Below are 19,679 nucleotides of genomic sequence, written 5' to 3'. Positions count from 1 at the left end.
TATTAAGAAGAGAACGGAGCACCTTATTGAATATAATGACTAATTTAGTGACTAGTTAATCCATTCAGTTTTCCATAATCTTTTATCCATTTATTGACTAATTTAATTCATTCAGTAGGATCGTCAAGTTATTTTCTAAAATTGTATGTTGTGTTCGAGATTATAATGGAAACAAAGGAAGGAGAAGAGAGTGACAAATAAATTGGTACGAGATGGCTAGAAATGATGTTGGGTTAAAATAAAATGCAATGAGCTTATTAGGAAAATATATGCTTAGATTAATCTAATTTAATTTTAAAGTTATACTGTCTATTCTTTATTGAAATTATTCTTTATGTTTGTTCATTAACTAGGTTCTGTCGAGGGTGACGACATTTGAGAGACTTACATTGTCTTACATTCATGCATGAGTGCGCTACCTTCTTATCTTTCCCTCTATAAATACCATTGGTGACACCGCTTGTCTTTCTGCAGTGCAAAGCATAACTTCTCTGATTTACTTGCGGTACTACAGTCTACAGGTATAGGTTGTTTTCGTCAGTTTTTTCTTATTGTTTGTCAATTATTGTTGCTATTTATTGAATTAGATTATATGGTGAACTGTTCACTACTGAACAAGCTTTTAGAGTCACTAACTAAAAGATAAAAGAAAAAGCTTAACCTTGATTAAGCTAGCTTTGGGTAAAAAAAATTTACAACCTTCCTGCGTAGTCTGTGTCTTGTACATTCAAAATCTATTTTATATATCCATATGATTTCTTTTGTACATCCATAAATTATATTTGCACATCCATAATGGTTTTTGTATCTTACACGAATTATATCAAAAAATTTATGTTAGTACATTCATATTATACTTTTTACATTGAAAATCTATTTTGTACATCCAAAAACTATATTTAATTTGCACATCCATAATGGTTTTTACCTCTTACATCCATTAGTATATCTATATTAGATATTGTACATCCATGATTTTTTTCTGTACATCCAAAAAAATATGTTTGTACATCCATAATTTTGTCGTTGAACATATAAAAACATATATTTGTATATCTAAAGATGCCAAAAATATAATTAAGGAAAGTTTTGAAAAAAAATACCAAGTAACCATGGTTTCTTTTATTCTAAACATGTGCGGGCACTTTTTTTTTGTTTGTTGACCATAAACCATATCCATTTTTATTTGTCAATAACTCATGTTTGAACTACACAAATTGAATGCTAGTAATTTGGGTGATTTTGTGACGTTGTAATAGGTTGTTAAGGTAACGATGGCAGCTGCGCAACAAAGTCAGGGTGTGGTTGAATTCAATGAGAAGGAGAAAGTAGCAATAGCTGAGGCAATCAACGAGGCACAAAATCACTTGGCAAGCAACAATGTAAAGGCGAGCCAAGAGCAGTTAGTTTTGGTTGCCGGTACTATGAAGAATGTCCAAGTTAGGCCACTAGTGCTTTCCAAAACCCATAATCGAGAGGGACATTTCGTAGCCAACCCTCCTGAAAGACTTCATGGGCAATCTGCTATCGGTGTATTCATACACGAGGGTGCTACTTCGCAAGGGTCGGGACCTATCGTTCTCCCTGTCATTGTAGGCTCCAAGGCTGCAATTGTATATAGTACCTTCGACAAGATGTATCCTGGTCTTGGCTACCTATTGGCTTGGTACAAGCCTGAGAACCATGCTAACGGAATTAGCAAGGTATGTTAACTTGGCTACATATATCATATATGCATGAAACTTAGGAAGTATTGCCTCCGTTTGTTTTAAATTGTTACGCCTCATTTAATTTGAGGGATAACCTAATAGGCAAAGCATAAAAAAGCATGATAAAAGTGTACCAAAAGCTGATTTTGTTTTGGAATATGTTAAAAAAAAAGTATTATTGGAAGGGAGAGAAAAGTTCGATAGGTAAAATGGTTTGAAGTGAGTTAATAAAATGGGTGGTAGGCCAAATCAGGTAGAAACGTGAGTAAATATGATATGCTATGTTGTTCGCAATCTTCATTTCACGTCAAATAAACCTGTCAGATCCTTGACACTCGAACATAGGTGGGATACACAGACACTTTGTTTTGGGTAAAAAATTTCAAAAAGTACAAAAAAAATGCCGACTCACACACTTGGACACGTACCCGTATCATACATGGATACCCGAGTCCGAACATCATAGATGATACGGCATGTTACCACATATATAGATAAAGTGAAAATGTAACAATTTAATAAAAACAGTTTAAAAAAAGCGTAACAATTAAAAAGGAATGAAGTAAATAGATTAGATTGGTCGGAGGTAGTAGACTGAGTGCTAGCACACTATTTTAATTAAATCAAAACATAAGAATATGTAACATTTTTATACATCTTCAAACTAATCTATTTGCAGGTGTATGTGGAAGCTGGTGATCCAAGCAAGTTAAGGAACATGGATTGGAAAGAGATTGAAGAAAAACTGGATGCATCCGGCAGCAAAAGCCGCTACTGGGACAGTAATACTGGTGCAGCAGCTGCTGCTGAAATTAAGGATCATGGCGAGAAAGCGGCTTTGATTGGTGCTATGTTTGATCGTTTCCAGGAATAAATGCCGATCACACCATATCAACATCTAAAGAGGAACTACTACCGACTTAAATAAATTGCATTATCTATAATGCATTGTTTAGTATATGTATTATGTATGTTTACGATAATAATCCTCGTGCTTATGTAAACCAAGAAGGAAGATATATTCTCTAATAATAATATTATTGTCTATCCTAATTCCTAGTCTTCTTTGTTGTACTGTTTTTCTTAATTAGTCCTCCTTTCAATTTTTTAAAGGATACACATCTAAGCTTCTTTTATTTTCGTTGGACGGACGAAAAATATTGCATAACAAATATACATCACAAAATCGTGAATGATCATCATCAATAAATGTTATTATATTTTTCTTATTTTTTAAATGAAGGAGTGCTATGAAAATCACTTGCACCAAATCAAGCAATGAAGTTTACGTTCCTTTTTCACATTATTTGGAAAAAAAATTCTTGTTATCTTTGTTATATATATGTTTTACACTTCTCTATAATTGGATCAAAATAAGGAATTAAATTATGAGTAGACATGGAATACAACTTTTTACAGTATCATGATCATATCTATTATGCCATAGAGAAGAGTTATCATGAACAACATACAAAGAGTTTCTTAGCATTACTTATACCAAGTTTAAATAAAGATAACATAAGCCATCAAACACACTACCCTTAGATAATATAAATTTATCCGCCTCAAAAACCATTTTAGAACCTAATTCATTCAAGGTAGCATCCAAGACTAAATTTCTCTTAAGTTCCGGAGCATATAATATATCTCTTAAAATAAGAGGTTTTCTAGAACTTAAAACTAATTATGCTTGTCCTACGCCTAGAACTTTAGCCGTAAAATCATTTCCCCTGTAAATTAAAGAACTTCATTTTTAACCTCCTTGATTGAAGGTCTTGAATAGATACAACTCCTTGCATACATGTCTTGCTGCTCCTATATTGATTCACCATGAACAATCATCTTGTACACAAAAGATTTTGTAAAGTGAAACTTGTGTATTTACCATCTTTGGTTTGGGTTTGGCTTGGTTTGTCTTCTTCACCTTAACCATTCTTCTTGCTCTTTTTTTTTTTTTTTACAGAATGTTGTAATCCTTCTTGAAGTGATTGGGCTTGCCACATTCCAAACAACTGGGTTGTTTCTTAACTCCGCCATATGCAGGCTTTTGGCATTGTTTCCTTTGCTGAAGTTGTGAGTTCGGTTCTTAGGATTAATACTCCTTTGACTTATCATCTTCTACCATATTTAACGGTGAAAGAATTAGGATGAGTACCCAATTGTTCAACGTTCATATCATATTTCTTCTGTTTAAGAGAATTTCTTACATCTTTCAACTAGGTGGTAGTTTGTTAATAATTGAAGAAACTGTTGGAGTTTATAGTATAAATTCAAAGTTTGCTTCAAAAGAATATGAAGAGTCTATTTTATCTTTTGTCCCACATTTAAAGAATAGAAGGGAAGAATAAGGTTTATAACCATTATTCTTCCTTTACCCTTTGAGTTGTGTAGAGTTAAGACTTTTAGTGGGTATGTGGTGATTGGTGTTACTACGCGAGCTGCCCGGTCTGGGCCATTGCCATGGGCCATGGGTTTTGGGGAATAAACTTAACTTTACTATCTTTTAGGGTCAATTATTTGTCAGCATTTAATGATTGTTTTTATCAGTCTTAAGTTACCGTTATTATCCTAATCTCTCTCTTAATATTTCGATTTTTTCCTAATTTCTCTCCTGAACTGCTGCCATTATTCTTCCCATTTATTGACTGTTTTTACCACAATTATTCTGAGGTTTTCCTCTCCCTATAAATACTAGTGTTTTGGTATTCATTGAAAACACAAAAACATACAATCACATCTTCTTTTCTTTTTCTTTCTCCTCTACTATTCTAGGCAATGTCCAACATCGTACTCAATCTACTGTTCTGTCAACATCGAAAACGCAGAAACCGTCCACAACCACTAGGTGAAAGTTATTCGGATAAAATCCAAAATACAATCCAATCCAAATTAGTAATTCGGATCGACGGATTCGAACTATGTTTAGATTAGATTCGGATTGAGATTTTTTGAAAAATTGGATTTTCGGATTGGATTGGATTAAATGTAATTAGATCCAAAAATCCAATATAACCGAATAGCAATATGCATTGTATTATGTATCTGGATTGGGCTTAAGTACTAAATTGGACTTTTTTAAATAAAAGCCTAGTCCATAGCTCAATAGGCGTATCACTCCAACCCTTCCCCTAAAACACTAACAACACTTAATTTCTCATTTTCTAAATCTATTAGACTGATGTTATGCTTAATTTCTTTCATTGAAAAACTAGAGTTTTAAAAAATCAAATTTTCGGATCGGATCCATAATCTAGAGTGTGAAAATTTGGATTGGATTGGATTGGATCGGATTCAAACTCTAATTGGTTTGGATTCGGATTGGAAAATCGAAATCCAAATTTTGTTCGAATTGGATTAGATTAGGCTCTACTCCAAACCGTACACCGAACTTTCACCCTTAAAAACCACCACATAGCAACAGCAAAGATCACATCTCACCCGTCCTCTAACACCTTACAAGTTCCACTCAGACTAGCTAACAACCAATCCTGAAAGTTTAAACTAGAGTCCGGATCTTCCGCTTTCATCCCAAACTTACGCCATACAATCCGTGCAGTTGGGCACAAATGAACAATATGCTCAATGTTCTCCTCTACATCACCACACGCAAAGCTTCTAGGGTCTTCAGTCAACTTCCTCACAAACCGATTCCCATTCGTCATTTACTTGTCCTGAATTGCCAACTATAAGAAGAACCAAATTCTTTGAGGTACTTGCAATCGCCATATAGTCCTCCACCCCTTTATTTCACGAATTGAAGGACTCGTCTCATTCTTTATAACCTTCAGAGCAGATTTTAAAGAAAAGTCCCTAGAAGGAGACCCATTCCAAAACACCTCATCTACCACATCTTCATCCTCAATCAATTCATAGGACGCAATTTTTGCTTAGAGTTGAAGCTGGGAGATAATCCGCAAAAACCTCATACTTCCACCCACTATTCGAGTCCCGCGTCTTTAACATTGCATTGAAGCAGCTCAGCCGGAGGATCTCCCGTAGCCACTGCCAACAAGATCTCCTCAGCATTCCAACTGTGATACCAACACTTTGTATTCGCACCATTCCCTACAGCCATGCCCATGCCTTTATTAAGTATGTCCATGTTTTAATTTGGAGGATACCTTTCCAAGCATTCGAGGCATTCGGTGGAACAATACAACCTAACCCCTCGGGGGGAAGGAAGAAAGGGGCAAGAGAAAGAAGTTAAGCTCCGCTCTTTAAACATGTCGACCTCACACCGTTACTAAATCAACTACTCTACTAAAAATAGGGAAAAAAACAACGGTTTTTTCACCAAATGTCCCCGAGTTTTCACGAAATTCACCGGGTACCCCCGCACTTTTGAAAATACACGGGGTACCCCTCAGTTTTAACATAATACACCCAAATACCCTTAGTGAGTAACACCACGTAATTTTCACTCATTATTTTTGGTGTTGTTTACATTAAAATGATATTTTCTATTAAAATAAAATAATTTATTATTAAAAACTATTTTTTTAAAGTGTATAATCATTTATATTGTGTTATGTTGTTGTGATTATTAATTTAAAGTGTATGTAATGTGCGTATTTATTTTATCATGTAGTTAGTAATTCGATAAATTTAAGTAGCGTGTGATTTTAGTTTTTAAGTGTTGTATATAATATGGGTCGACCAACATAAAAGAATTCTTTTGCAATCCCATATCCTTCTTATGTTGTCCAAAATTTAGAGGAGAAGTATTAAGCATAGTATTAGCATCTTCTATCTATCCCTCTTTGTAACCACCAAAAGGTGAAGAGCCATCCCCCATTAACCCATCTTAATGCAATTAAACCTTTGCTTTATGATATGAACCATCACATTATTTTTTGCTGCACACTCCCTTCACGCCAGCCTTACAAAGAAAAACAAAGAGTCCTTCTTCCTTCTCGCATTTTCGGCCATTTCTGCACACTCATCTTGTTTGCCCCATATCTCATTCGTCTCTTATCGGAATTGGACGTGTGAGTAGTCAAAATTCATCTACTCGGAGAGATCTTGCTCGTAGTGTCATTAGTTTTTGAAGATACTGGAAGAATTGGTCGCAGTTTCTGTTTCAATCAGACGGGTCACCCGGTTTTGTTTTCCTGTTGTACCTTCGCGAATTTGATCATCGCGGAAGATCGAACCGTTGGATCGCCCTAAAATTTGGAAATCATGTTTAGGACATATGGGCCTTCATTATGACCAGAGCGATTTTAAATCAGAGCTACACATTCACGGGAATCGAGATCGGAGCAGAGCAGTACGTGATGAAAATGCAAGCAATTGGAGGTCTTCAAAGGTAACTAACGGCGAACCTAGTGCGATTAGAATTTATTTAGGAATTATTTAGTTCTTAATATCTAAGTTGTGTTGAATTTTATGTTAAGATTTGTGGGTTGCTAAAGTTTCATATTATTGATGTTATACTTGTTATACTTAAATGTTTATGAGTGATAGTTATGTGGAAGGAAACTAATTCTACTATTTTGTTATCCTTGCTAGAGTTTGATGGTTAGAATTTTTGTTTTATCATGTCTTTATGGTTTACATATTGGTTAGTAGACATTGTAAATCATGTTGTTATGCGCCTATTATGTTGGTTTGCTTAAGTATGATCAAAATGATTATAATATGAGAGTATGAATATCTGTTGCCTGCCGGTGTAAGTCGCTTGAGGAAGATTCATGTCCATGACATGTTATCTATTGTTATTATCTGCCACAAACTTAAGAGTGATGCTTCTTCCGTATTAGCATGGTAGTGTGGCAAGCTTACGGTTTTTATTTACATCTTAGTAGTTATGGTGTTGTAAGATGTTGGGTTGTTTGAATGATTAGATATGATTCAAGTATACTGGTGTATCAGATGTATAAGATTTTGGTGTTATAGTTATGTATACTTATGTGTCAATGTATGCAGGTATGATGATTTACTCTTATTGCTATATGCATGCTTACATGAGCTTATTATTATTATTTTTTCTTATTATTATCATATATTTATATTATGAGTGTTTTAATTATTTTATGATGGTTTGGTTGTTTGTATGATTTTGGGATTATAATAATAATATTGTAGTTTTATAAATCAATATCTAAGTTGTCGACGTTACAGTACTCGAGGGAGAATAATACTGTCTTTAGTACCGTATCGCCAAGAGTTATGTACCAGGGGTATTATGACTAACATTGTAATTAACCTTGTACCCAAACTCAGACAACGAGAGTGTAGTAGTTGGAGTATCTGTTTATACTTTGTTTTTTGGTGTATATTTATGTTTGAAGAAAGATTTATTCTTTTCAGTTGGGTGAAATGATTTTTATTAGTATTATATTACTATTACTTTGAGAAGAATAAATATTGTTGAACTGAGACTCTTGGATTGCGATCCTAGTTTCTGCTGATTTTAGGTGTAAGGCCTGAAGGGCATCCTTATTATTCATATTTGATGAATAAATTATTGTATTTATTGACTGTGGAAATATTTTATTGAGATTAAGATATCCGGTGGAATAGATGTAGTCCCCGGTGAAGAACATGCCAACCACCTAGGTTGCGATTTAGGGGTATTACCTGGGTTAATTGTTGTCGTCTGAGAGGTTGGGAAGTACTGAGCTGGGTACTATTGTAATCCCCCACATTTTAAAGGATTTTCATAAATATATTAAAATATTTATGTAGTTATATTTAAATCCAAATGAGTTTGGAAAATGATTTGACTTTTAAAAAGGGTTGACTATTTTTAAAAGTCAACTAAAAATATTTTCATAGCTTAATAAAATTGAAAATGTTTTAATTAAGCATGTCTTAATAAAGCTTTAAGTATTAAAAGTATTTATTTAAAAAGAAGTTTAATGGAATCAAACTCCTAAAAGGATAAAAAGGAAAAGAGTCCTATTGATGATTAAAGTCCTAAGTTGATCATCTTATTAGTCATCAAATCATTTTAAATCTTATTCTTTTCCTAAACCTAAAAGGATTAACCTTTATGTAAATATCCTAAAACCCAAATATTTTACCCTACACACTCTATATCTCTCTCCTCTTTCCACGTGACTTTTCTTTTTCCTCTCTTCACTCGTTTTTTTCTTTCACCCGAATCTGATTGGCCAGATTTCTCATAGTTCCGTTAATTTTTAGCCAAAACTTCCTTCTTGAAAGTTGTAGATCTCGAAAAGTTATTGAAGTTAGGCTCAAGAATCACTCAATTCCGATTCTTATTCTATTAGTTATGGCCTCTGCAAGTTTCGCAATTCTGCTGCCATATTTCACTCGCGAATTCGGTATATTACTCTTTTTCTTCCTTTTTCCTTTTGATTCTTTTCCTCCTTATTGTTTTGGTTGTTTTTCTTTTCTTCTTCTCTAAGATTCCATTAAAGTATTAATTTTTACATTATTTTATTGTTTTAGCATGTTTATGATTTAATTATATTTATATGAAAAATATTTTCGGTTTTCATATGTATAAAAAAATAATTTCAGATTTATTATTTTCAGTTTTTATTATGAAAGATATGGTTTTTAGGGTTTTAAATCACTAGAAACTATATATTTAAAGTATAAATATGAGTTTTGATTAGAATATGATTTTTATATGCATTAAAATATTTTCAGAAGGTTTATAAATTTTTATAATGCTGGAATTTCAGAAAGTTTGTATTTTAAGGTTTTTAATGATTTTTAATCACTAGAATAGTTGTACTATACTAGGGATTAAAAATAATGAAAGTTTAATACATAAAAACGATTTTAAAGACGTTTAAAAGGGTTTGGGACGTTTTTAAAGTTGCTGTAAATTTTTGTTCAAAGTATTTACTTTGTTATTTTATTTTCTAGGCGGAGAATTCATAGTAGGGGACTTTTAGAGAGTAAAAGTGGCCTATCGTTTTCGTTTACACAAGGTACGTACATAGTCTACGTGCTATATGGTTTAGAAACATGCTTAGGGATGTTTTTATTTTTAGTATCATGTATAGGACCTTGTTGTTCATATATATGATTTACTGAAATTGCTTTACATGTTACTTGCCTGTGTGCTACATGTAAACTAAGAATATGTATGAGTATGATGTTTGTGTATGGAAGTTTGATGCAAGCAGATAAGTTTAGTTTTGGTTTAATTCGTGAGTGAATTAATGTAAGTAAGTTGGAATCATGTGTTACATAGATTCTTTGAGATTATTTATTTATTTATAAGAACCGTGGATCTTATTTGGTAATATGAGTTATACCTATAAAAGGTACAGTTTACTGTTGGCTAGGTTCAACAGGCAAGTTAGTAAAGAATAAAAGAAGTTAAGAGAGTCTTGAATGATAAGTTGTGAACACTTGTTGATTCTAAGATTAAAAAGGAGTTTTGTGATGTTTATGTGATTGTTAGTTGTGAGTGTTATGTGCTTGGTTGGTGTCAACACAAGTATAAAAATGAATGCAACGTAAAGTGAAACGAGATAGGTTATAGACTTTAGACTGGTGCACGTCTAGAGTTGGACACTAAGGGTTGGGATACATAGTCCGCCGTGATATGTATTTTCCTAGGATTGGATTGATCACCTTTCCTTTTTAGCTCAAAGGTTCCTCGATATCGCAGGTCAATTGGAATATGTGGTAGCTCCCATATCTCCTACTTCAGTATAGACAACTCGTCCCATAACTATTCCATTTAAAGAAGAAATAAAAGTTTAGAGTCTAGTTCAGTAAGAGTCATCTGCAGTTTGTTATATGCTTATTATTATTATTTTGTTGTAGTATCATGTTTAGGATTATTTATGTCTGATATGTAGTACTCAGCTTTGCTGATTACGTGCTTGTCTGTGTTGTGATCATGGCTTTGCCTATTGATCCTGTGGTGATCCTTCGGGGAGCAGAGTCAAGAAAGCATTGACATTACAGGTTCGAAGATGCATACCATTGGGGAATCTGGAATGGAGAGGCTTTTGTGACATTAGTATTATTTAAGTTGTTTTCGTAGGAACATCTTTACTTAAGTTTGAAGTTTATTTAGTTGGTGTGTTTAGGTTTGACATTGTCATTTGGTTTCATAAGTTTAATAAAGTTGATTTTATGTTAGTAATTGTTTTCCGCTGCAAAATTCTGAGTAAGCCGAAACGTTTTCACACGGGGGATAATGCCTGGGTAATTCTCTAGATTCATTATAAAAGTATTTTCTAGAAAAAGAGAATTATCGGGGTGTTACAACTATCCTGCATCGGGAGTTTGGCCATTCTTAGACACAGACAGTAGGGAACGTAAGCTCATAGGCTGTCTGGAGATTTCGATCTGACAAACCTTAGGAAGTGGGTTGCGATCCACTAGCGTTCTGCTCTTTCTCAAAAGCTATTTATAATACTATGGAGGCTTATATTATTGATCTTGTAAGCTTATATTAAGTTTACTATTCATGATTTACCTTATTTAATCACGTTAAATTGTCAGCTGTCTTTTGATTGTTACTTGGTTCAGTTTGACATTTTTTTTTGTTGATTGAGACTTATTTATTAATGCTTGATAACTCCTATATGGATCCTAATTGAGCTGGGAGAGCTGTTAGTTACTCCCCACTGATTGTGTATGTTTGTTGTATATTTTTTGCAGGATTTGCTGATGAGAATCTTATTTGGTTGTGGGCTCGGGTTGAGTTGTGAGCATTAAAATGTTAGATGTTTTAGGCCTAGACTCTTATATTAAATTTTAGAGTTAGTTTATTCTTTTGGTTATCAATTTAATTTATTTATACTATTTATTTATGTTGGTTTTATCACTTAGATATTTAAACACATTTCTTGTAGTAGTGACATTCCCAGAAGACGATGTTTCCGCCATCGTCCTATACTTCTATAATTATTATTTCTTTATCTTCTGCTTTGAAATTTTGGGGTGTTACACTAACGGCGTTAATTGTCGTTAGTCATTAACCCTAATTTTTTGTTTTAAAATCCTAATTAACCCCTAACTCTTACCTCTAACCCTAACCCTAACCCTAAATCTAACCCTAACCACTAGCCACCACCCCTCCCCCACCCTGACACCACCCCAGCAACCCCCTTCCCCCACCCCCGTCGATTTCCCCACTCCCCACCATGGAAGCCCCCCACCTTCCCCACCCCCTCGCCCACGCAGTCATGAAGTCCCCACCCTCACAGCCGCAAACCCCCACCCTCACAGTCTCCACCATCGCAACCCATGCAGTCCCTCTCCCCTTGTCGGCGTTTCTTCGTCACTCTAAGGCTGCTGTCGTCGGCGTTTCTTCGTGGAAGTGAACCTAGAAGCGGTGGAAATTAGCGGTTGAGGGGGAGATTTGACCAGGGGGGATTCGACCGGAATGGGGGAGGGTGGGGGAATTCGACGGCAATGGGGAAGGTGGGGGGATTCGACCGAAATGGGGGAGAGTGGGGGATTCGACAGGAATGAGGGAGGGTGGGGGCGCTGTGGGACTGTCAACAGGGGTGGGGGAGCTGCGGGATAGTAGGGGAGGGGGAGCAGCTGGGGTGGGGGTGAGGGTGGTGGGAGGGTTAGGGTTTAAGTTTAGGGGTTAAGGTTAGTATTTAGGGTTAGGGTTAGGGTTAATTAGGGTTTTAAAATAGAAATTAGGGTTAATGACTAACGGCGGTTAACGCCGTTAGTCACTAAGGGCATTTGGATGTATTATTGTAAAACTGAGGGGTACCCCGTGTATTTTCAAAAGTGCGAGGGCACCTGGTGAATTTCGTGAAAACTCAGGGGCATTTGGTGAAAAAACCGAAAAAACAAAGTCAAACTTAAATATAGCATAAAAATACCTAAAATATTGAACGCAATCAAGTAACAAGTGAGCCATCGAGAAAAGGAACAATTGACCACAAGACGTAATATATTCATGATGAAAAAGTAAATGAGAAAATTATATCAAGCACGTTATCAATCAATACACAATCAAGTATTACATTAAAATGAAAAGTTTCATCTATTAACAAAGTGAAATGATTTAGTAACACAAAAGGTTAGGTTGATACATAAATAAGAATTCCTAAATAATTTCGTTTAATTTTCTTTTATTGTTCAACCGATTTAATTTTAAAAACCTAAAAGAAAGATCAAATCTCTATTATATAAGGCAAGGAGGGGCTATGATTTCCCTTCCTATGAAAAGTCTTTTTTGTCTTTAGCTAAATATATAATTGCATATTTAGATTTTACAATTATATCCATTCCTAATATCAAAATGGGGTCATGTTGTGTATTGGTGTCTCTTTAAAATTCCAATAGTACACTAAAAAAGTATTAACAGAGTAATTTAACATAATGAGAAAAATGGTTAGTCAATAAAAAAAACTTTTACAAATTTAATTTCACTATAAAAATTAACATCTAAATGTTCATCACTATTTCTAAACGCTTTATAAATTATACTAGTTTCTACTATCATGATTATAAGTTACACTTACAAAATTATATTTAGATGAAATTAAGAATAGACCCAAGCAATCGACACATGTGCCACATGCATAGAAGGCAAGTGTTCTATAAAGAAAATCTTTGCCTGTATTGGAGAAAATGCCAAATATCGAACTAATATATTACAAGAAAGCATATATTAGCGCTATGTTGTCTATTAATTTACAAATATTCTATTCTAGTTCATAAATGTTGTATTTTCAAACACTGATATTGTTTTTTCTTTAAAAAAATGTATATGTAACTTTTCTTTTAAGGTAATTAAGGAAAAAGAAAATTAGGAACCTTCCGCAAGAGGGGAACTCCTAATCATCATTTACAAGGATAGAGTCTAACAACGGGTTATTACAAGCTTCTTTGTAGAAAAAAGAGTCGATTAGTTGTTCTACATTGACTATCCAATCTACTGTCTTCTTTACTTCTCTACAGATGTGTTTGATGCTCCAATTGTTGAAAGATTTGAGGAGGATCTTTATGTATGTCTTCAGTGATGTTTACAATTTGCCATTACATGTTTATGTATTCATGTATCATACTTACTCTCATATGTATAGACAAATCAATAATGTTGTATACTTTCTCCGTTTCAAAAGTACTTGAAATGTTTTGACTTTCACACTATTTATCCACTCCCGTTTGACCGTGTTTTGCGAATTCAGCATAAGAAATAATCTTTTTACGTGGGATTCCGTTAGATTCATCTCAACATATATATAGTTTCAAAATATCAACTTTTGAAAATTTTCCTATAAAAAATTAAAGATATTAATGATCAAAATTATGCGTTAACAAGCGTAAACAGATAAACATTCAAATAATATGAAACGGAAGAAGTATTAATTTACAACTATTGTACTCCCTCCGTCCTAAAATATAGTTCCTATTTCATTTTGTACAGTCTTCAAGGCGTACCTTTGACTTACGAAATCTTCAATTTCTTATTAGTAAAAAATATAAAAAGTTGATATTACGAATTTATACATTGTGACGAATTTAACAAGACCGCTCATGAATATGTTTTTTTATATACATTAGCAAGAATATTTGGACAAAGTTTTTAAAATTTGACTCCCAAAATAGAAATGGGAACTATATTTTGGGACGGAGGTAGTATTATATTTATAAATGTTATATCTTCAAACACTACAATTTATCGAAGTGCCTCTGAAATAAGCTTATGAGAGTAAAACATAATTGTTCGAGAATCGAGATTAGCCATGCTCATCTTCAGAGAAGAAAAGATAAATAAAAAAGGGGGAAAGTGGTACGTCGTCCATATAAAATGATCAGTACTCTCATTCATGGAGTTTTGATGCGTGCTGAGATAGGCAAACAAACAAGCCTGTGTTTGTGTGCTGAATTGTTCAGCAAGTCCAAGTTCCTAAAAGTGAAAAACAGAAAATAGTCAAAATCTAATGAATGACCTACACCTACACCTACACCTACACCTACCTCACCCTTTTATCACTTTCCCCACTCCTCCTAACGTTACGTAGCCAATCATGAGAGCCTGTAACTGTATTTTATGGTCAAACTTTGTTTACATCATGCAATTTTATTACCAGACCTTGTGAGTTACTTGTCACTAACTTAAACTTAAGCCAGTCTCCTCTTTCATCCATCTTGCTTCAATTTCTTGCCAATCATATGATTCATATCGTACTGTGGTCTGTGTATGATGCATTGCAAAATGAATTTTCTTGCAGGAACTATATATTGTATCTATGTAATGATCTATTCTTTTTCTCCTAAGAGAAAAACTTATACACAATCAACACAAACTCTACTTTAAGACTAGTTGACAACGCCTAATTGTTGATTAGTTAATTATACAAGAGCCTTTAAAAGTGATATAATATCATAAGTTTACTTGTAAGGCTATGTTCAGTTCACCTTATTTTTGCTTATTTCAGATCTAATCAGATCAGATCGGAAAAAATAATTTCAAATCAGATCATGCTTATATTTAGAAACTCATCATTACTATTAAATATCTTTCATTACATATTAGTAAAAATTATATAATTGAATATTATAAAGTACTCATTGAGAGGAATCAAACAAGACCCCACATGACTATATTTTTTCTTATATATTGAGAAAAATCTAAAAGATTCTCTCTAATTGCGAATAGTGTCAAGATTCTAAGTGAGAAAGATAAAAAAAATACAAAATATTTTTAGTAATAATTATAATTATTATGATAATAATTATTGTTGTTGTTCTTATAATAATGATAATAATAATAATTATTATTATTAATAAAAGTTGTGTAAAAGTTGTAATAGAAATAAAATGATAATAATAGTAGTAATACTATAAATAAGATCTTATAATGTATTGTATAATAATGAATTACAAAGTAATAATATAATAGTAATAATATATTTTATAAAAGATAAGATCTTGTAAATCAGATCAGATCAGATCAGAAAAAATAAATTCAAATCAGATCAGATAAGCTCAAATCAGAAAATTTCAGGTGAACTAAACATAGGCTTAAGTTTGAGAAAAATAAAAGTAAAAAGCTAGGTTGTCTAATAAAATTTATATGATCATACTTCATACATCTTTAGTAGAGAACAGAAAAATCTACGCGGAGTTTAATTTTTAGTTCAAAATTATTAATACTACCTTTGTTTATTATTATTTGCAACGATTTCAAATTTTCTACTCACACTTTATATCAAATTATATTGCAACAAATATGAAACGGAGGTAGTATATAAGAATTATTTGACTAAAAAATTAAGATTCTAGTCGTGGATTACTCTGAGAAGATACCCCTATAAAGTTAGAATTAGTCTTAGTATGTTTAATATATGACTTTTTTATTAATCATTTCTAGAGGTCTCTTTAAGATGGAATAGTAACAGATTCAGAACATTTGAAGATATTTGATAGAAATAGAAGATCATGTTGGGTATATGGTAGTATATGAAGCTCATGGAGGTGTATGAGTGTGGAGATGAGGTTCCGTAGAAGGAAAACGTCATTTGGGACATAAGGCTAACTTTGAATGGACATATCTTTCCATCTATAAATGATTTTGAGGTGATTCAAAGTGGAGGTGATAGCTTGTTCCGAGAGCTTTCCAATGATAGGTCATATGTCCAATTCCGGTGAGAAACGAGAAAGTTATGACGGTTTTACGAAAAACTGACGAAACTGACGAGTTTCATCAGTGTTCTGTCCGCCCGCGGGCTAGGACCCCGCGCCCGCGGGATGTCGAGCCGAGTAATGTGTTTTTCCGGTTTTTCTTATCATTAAATAAGGGTATAAATAGAAGCCCTACTTATGATTATGAGAATTCATCATCTCTAAACACATATTTGAGAGAGAAAAAGCTGTAGAGAGTGTTCTTGAGTGCTTTTGTAATCTTTCTTGAATATTCATCGATTCCTTCCTAGTGCAGATTCGTGGTTTTTCTCCCAGTTCTTGGGTTTCCACGTAAAAGTTCTGGTGTGTTCTTTCCTGCTTTATTATTTGATATTCTATTATTGTTTGATATTATTCTTAAATTGATAGTCAATAGAACTTACAGATCATATATGCACATTCATGACATATTGAAATCCACTAAAACTACTCTAAACTGATCCAGTGATATAGTGAAGTTACAACAAGCTTGATATAAAAAAAATTACAGAAAATTTACTAAAATCATAAGCTAGCTTAACTTAATGAACGTGCTAGAGTAGACAAGTAGTTAAGCATTCATTGATTTAGCTTTCTACGATGAATCGATGATGGAGTCAGTCATGAGAAGTACTAGCAAGTAGATGAACTCGTGTCTGGAAAAGTAGAACAAAAACAGAATCAAAAGAGAAATAAAGGAAGCCTCCATTGGAATGAGTCACATATGACCCAAAACTCTTCCCTACTATGCAATGCCATGCTGCTCCATACCTTGTGTCAAATTCCTGCCACCAATTTTTGTTACAAACATTAAAAGTCGAATAAAGGATTATGCACCATCTGAATGAGTTAGGCTATTTAGAAAAATATATAACGTGGAAAACAAATGGAGAGGGTTGGTTTTGTAATTTCACATTAGAATGGGATAGACCACCTTTCTCTTTGTTGAGTGTACGTCTTCACCTAACTTGTGTAGTATATAGCCTTTTAACAAGTGAATACAACAATAGTAGTAGAAATTAGTGAACAAAAATGATGAATTATATCCATTTGTCCTTGTGCTATAACATAATAACTAGTACGAGTATTAATAGACAAAAATAAAGTAATTGTGGAGATAGTAATGCAAGCCATGTAAGAATCCATACAAGAAAATTGCGACATATTTTTACATTCCTTCATGATCACATTAAAAAAAATAACACAAAAAAGAAACAATGAGGGTATATATTTAATATAGAAAGCTTCTTCAACTAGATAATATAGCCAATGATTAAATTCGTGTTTTTAATGTAGTAGTTTTACTTTAAAGACCGTGATATATATATATAGAGAGAGAGGCAGGATCACATGAGAATGCCCCTTATATGAGAAATGAGAATAAATCTCAACCACACGATTGGATTAGAGTTACAACACATGTTCATCAGAGTTATACCCTGAAAAAAATTTAAACCCAAAAAAAAAAAAAAAAAATTTCGAATTTTTTTTCTTATTTTTGTTTTTTTGGAGTTACATCACTCTTTCATTAGAGTTACATCACTTGTTCATTAGAGTTATAGCGTGTAAAATCCATTTTCATTTCTCATGTAGCTATGCATTCTCATATGAACTCACTTCTATATATATATATATATATATATATATATATATATATTATATATATATATATATATATATATATATATATATATTTAAAAAAAGTATGGCAATGCAAATGGAGGATTTCAAACGAGTAAGTACTAAAAATTACTCCCCTTGTTTCATAATCTTTATACCATTGTCTAATCTATAGTCTCCAGTTAATTAAAATATATATTGGATTATCAATATGTCTAATTACTCATTCTAAAATATTCTAGAAAGTACAACTATTAAAAGTACAAAATGAAAAGATTGTATTATAAGATGTCATATGATATTGTTAATTCTTACTTCTCAATGAAGATTTACCGTCTAATTATTGGGATGGAAAGGAGTATGTTTCAAAAATAAATTATATAATAAGTTAAAATTTGAAGCTAGCCACGCATAGATGTATAGTAAAAGAAAAAGACCTTTTTGAGAGCACAAGCTAGTGGTGAAGGTTTGAGGCGGGTGCTATTCATTGGTGCAGCATCAAGGAAAGATCTAGTGAAGCACAAAGCACGCTCTTGCATGGTAAATGGCATATCAGCTGATCTCAATTTAGCTTTTAGAAGAATAACTAAAGCAGCCAGCTTTACTTCTTCTTTTGCACCACATTTTTTTGTGCTTGTAATATTATTATTATTACTAGGTCTAGTTGACAAGCTTTTGGTGTTACTATTTTTGCAAATCTTTTGTTCTTCCATTTTTTGATAGACAGAGAAAAGGGGGTTGGATTCAAGTAAATAAAGTGTGAGTTTTTACTTTATGCTCTTGGAAATTTTGAAGGGTTTGTAGGTTGGAGTTATGGGGGTGGAAGTGAAGAATCTTATAAATTAATGTGGAGTTGTTGACACATGACTATGACATGAGATCAACATGGGAAATGTACATACGTTATGTCTTTCCCTATGTTGACCAATTTAAGCAAAGTAGGAACGGAAGAGCAAAAGAGGTGAATTTCGAATATGTTGAGTGATAAGATTTTGTCTTTTTATACATTTTATTGGTTAATAAACAGTGCATGCTTCACTTTTAACCCCAATTGTAAGACGGGAAGATATTTAGAACTTAGAAGTATATGAGCAACTTCAGGTTTCCAACTGTTTATTTTTTACAATGAGAAATCTTATTTTAATTAAAAGTTGAAGCACAGTCTAATGCAAATACAACCAAACAAATAAATTTACATGAGCTTCATGAGCTTGTACATTCCAACTAAAAACAAAATAAGTAAAACTAATACAAATACACTGACGAAAGGGGACGTCGCTGGTCATCAGTGCTTGTGGTGGTGGATTCGAACTTCGGAATGCTGATAAAAGTGGTAGAACAAGCGGATGACATTCACGATCCGGGTAACGAACAACCAACGGCGAGTAATCCCAACGATCTCCTATTGATTCGGATTGCTCATGAGCCTTCGAAGAGTCACATTCAATTGTGACTCTTGCATTACTCTCGCTCGAGAGTATTTTAGGTCTCCAACTGTTGCTTTGGAGGTTTGACTTATTACTTACATCAGTACATGAACAAGATTATTAGTTAGGACTTAGGAGTATTACTTATTTGAACTTAGTTATTAATTAATGGGAAATTTTCTAAGGTATTATGAGGTTTGACGTAATTTTCAAATTATCTATCTCGTTTGGAAAATTCCTCACATACTTTTAATGTTTGAATTTTATTTTTTCCTCAAAACTATTGAGGGATCAATCACTAACATATTTAGGTTTTTTTCTCTCCGGTCCTCTCACCTTCCTC

General features: G+C 33.2%; 2 protein-coding genes across 2 annotated transcripts; one reads left to right on the top strand and one right to left on the bottom strand.

Annotated features, from left to right (window-relative positions):
• The first annotated feature begins 365 nt into the window (after window positions 1-365).
• On the top strand, window positions 366-2,762 carry LOC104907727 (hypothetical protein). Its single transcript, XM_048642765.2, has 3 exons — window positions 366-521; window positions 1,260-1,703; window positions 2,389-2,762. Exons 2-3 carry the CDS (start codon window positions 1,275-1,277, stop codon window positions 2,581-2,583), a joined length of 624 nt encoding a protein of 207 aa, XP_048498722.1. The 5' UTR covers window positions 366-521; window positions 1,260-1,274; the 3' UTR covers window positions 2,584-2,762.
• A 13,806-nt stretch (window positions 2,763-16,568) lies between these two features.
• On the bottom strand, window positions 16,569-18,705 carry LOC125496334 (uncharacterized). Its single transcript, XM_048641824.2, has 2 exons — window positions 18,347-18,705; window positions 16,569-17,074 (listed from the first exon to the last, which is right to left on the bottom strand). The coding sequence occupies exons 1-2, from the start codon at window positions 18,620-18,622 to the stop codon at window positions 16,907-16,909; spliced, it is 444 nt and encodes a 147-aa protein (XP_048497781.1). The 5' UTR covers window positions 18,623-18,705; the 3' UTR covers window positions 16,569-16,906.
• Between the last annotated feature and the right edge of the window lie 974 nt (window positions 18,706-19,679).

This window comes from Beta vulgaris, chromosome 4 (assembly GCF_026745355.1).
Source record: "Beta vulgaris subsp. vulgaris cultivar EL10 chromosome 4, EL10.2, whole genome shotgun sequence".
In the NCBI taxonomy this organism is placed as follows: Eukaryota; Viridiplantae; Streptophyta; class Magnoliopsida; order Caryophyllales; family Amaranthaceae; genus Beta; species Beta vulgaris.
The sequence above is the reverse complement of the archived record's forward strand: the minus strand, read 5'-3'. Positions and strand labels throughout refer to the sequence as shown.

Excerpts from the sequence above, each read along its gene's own strand:
- LOC125496334 (XM_048641824.2), bottom strand. The coding sequence starts at position 18,622 with ATGGAAGAACAAAAGATTTGCAAAAATAGTAACACCAAAAGCTTGTCA. Across the intron at positions 17,075-18,346 it reads TAGCTTGTGCTCTCAAAAAG|GAATTTGACACAAGGTATGG; the intron begins GTCTTTTTCTTT and ends AATTGGTGGCAG.
- LOC104907727 (XM_048642765.2), top strand. The coding sequence starts at position 1,275 with ATGGCAGCTGCGCAACAAAGTCAGGGTGTGGTTGAATTCAATGAGAAG. Across the intron at positions 1,704-2,388 it reads ATGCTAACGGAATTAGCAAG|GTGTATGTGGAAGCTGGTGA; the intron begins GTATGTTAACTT and ends ATCTATTTGCAG.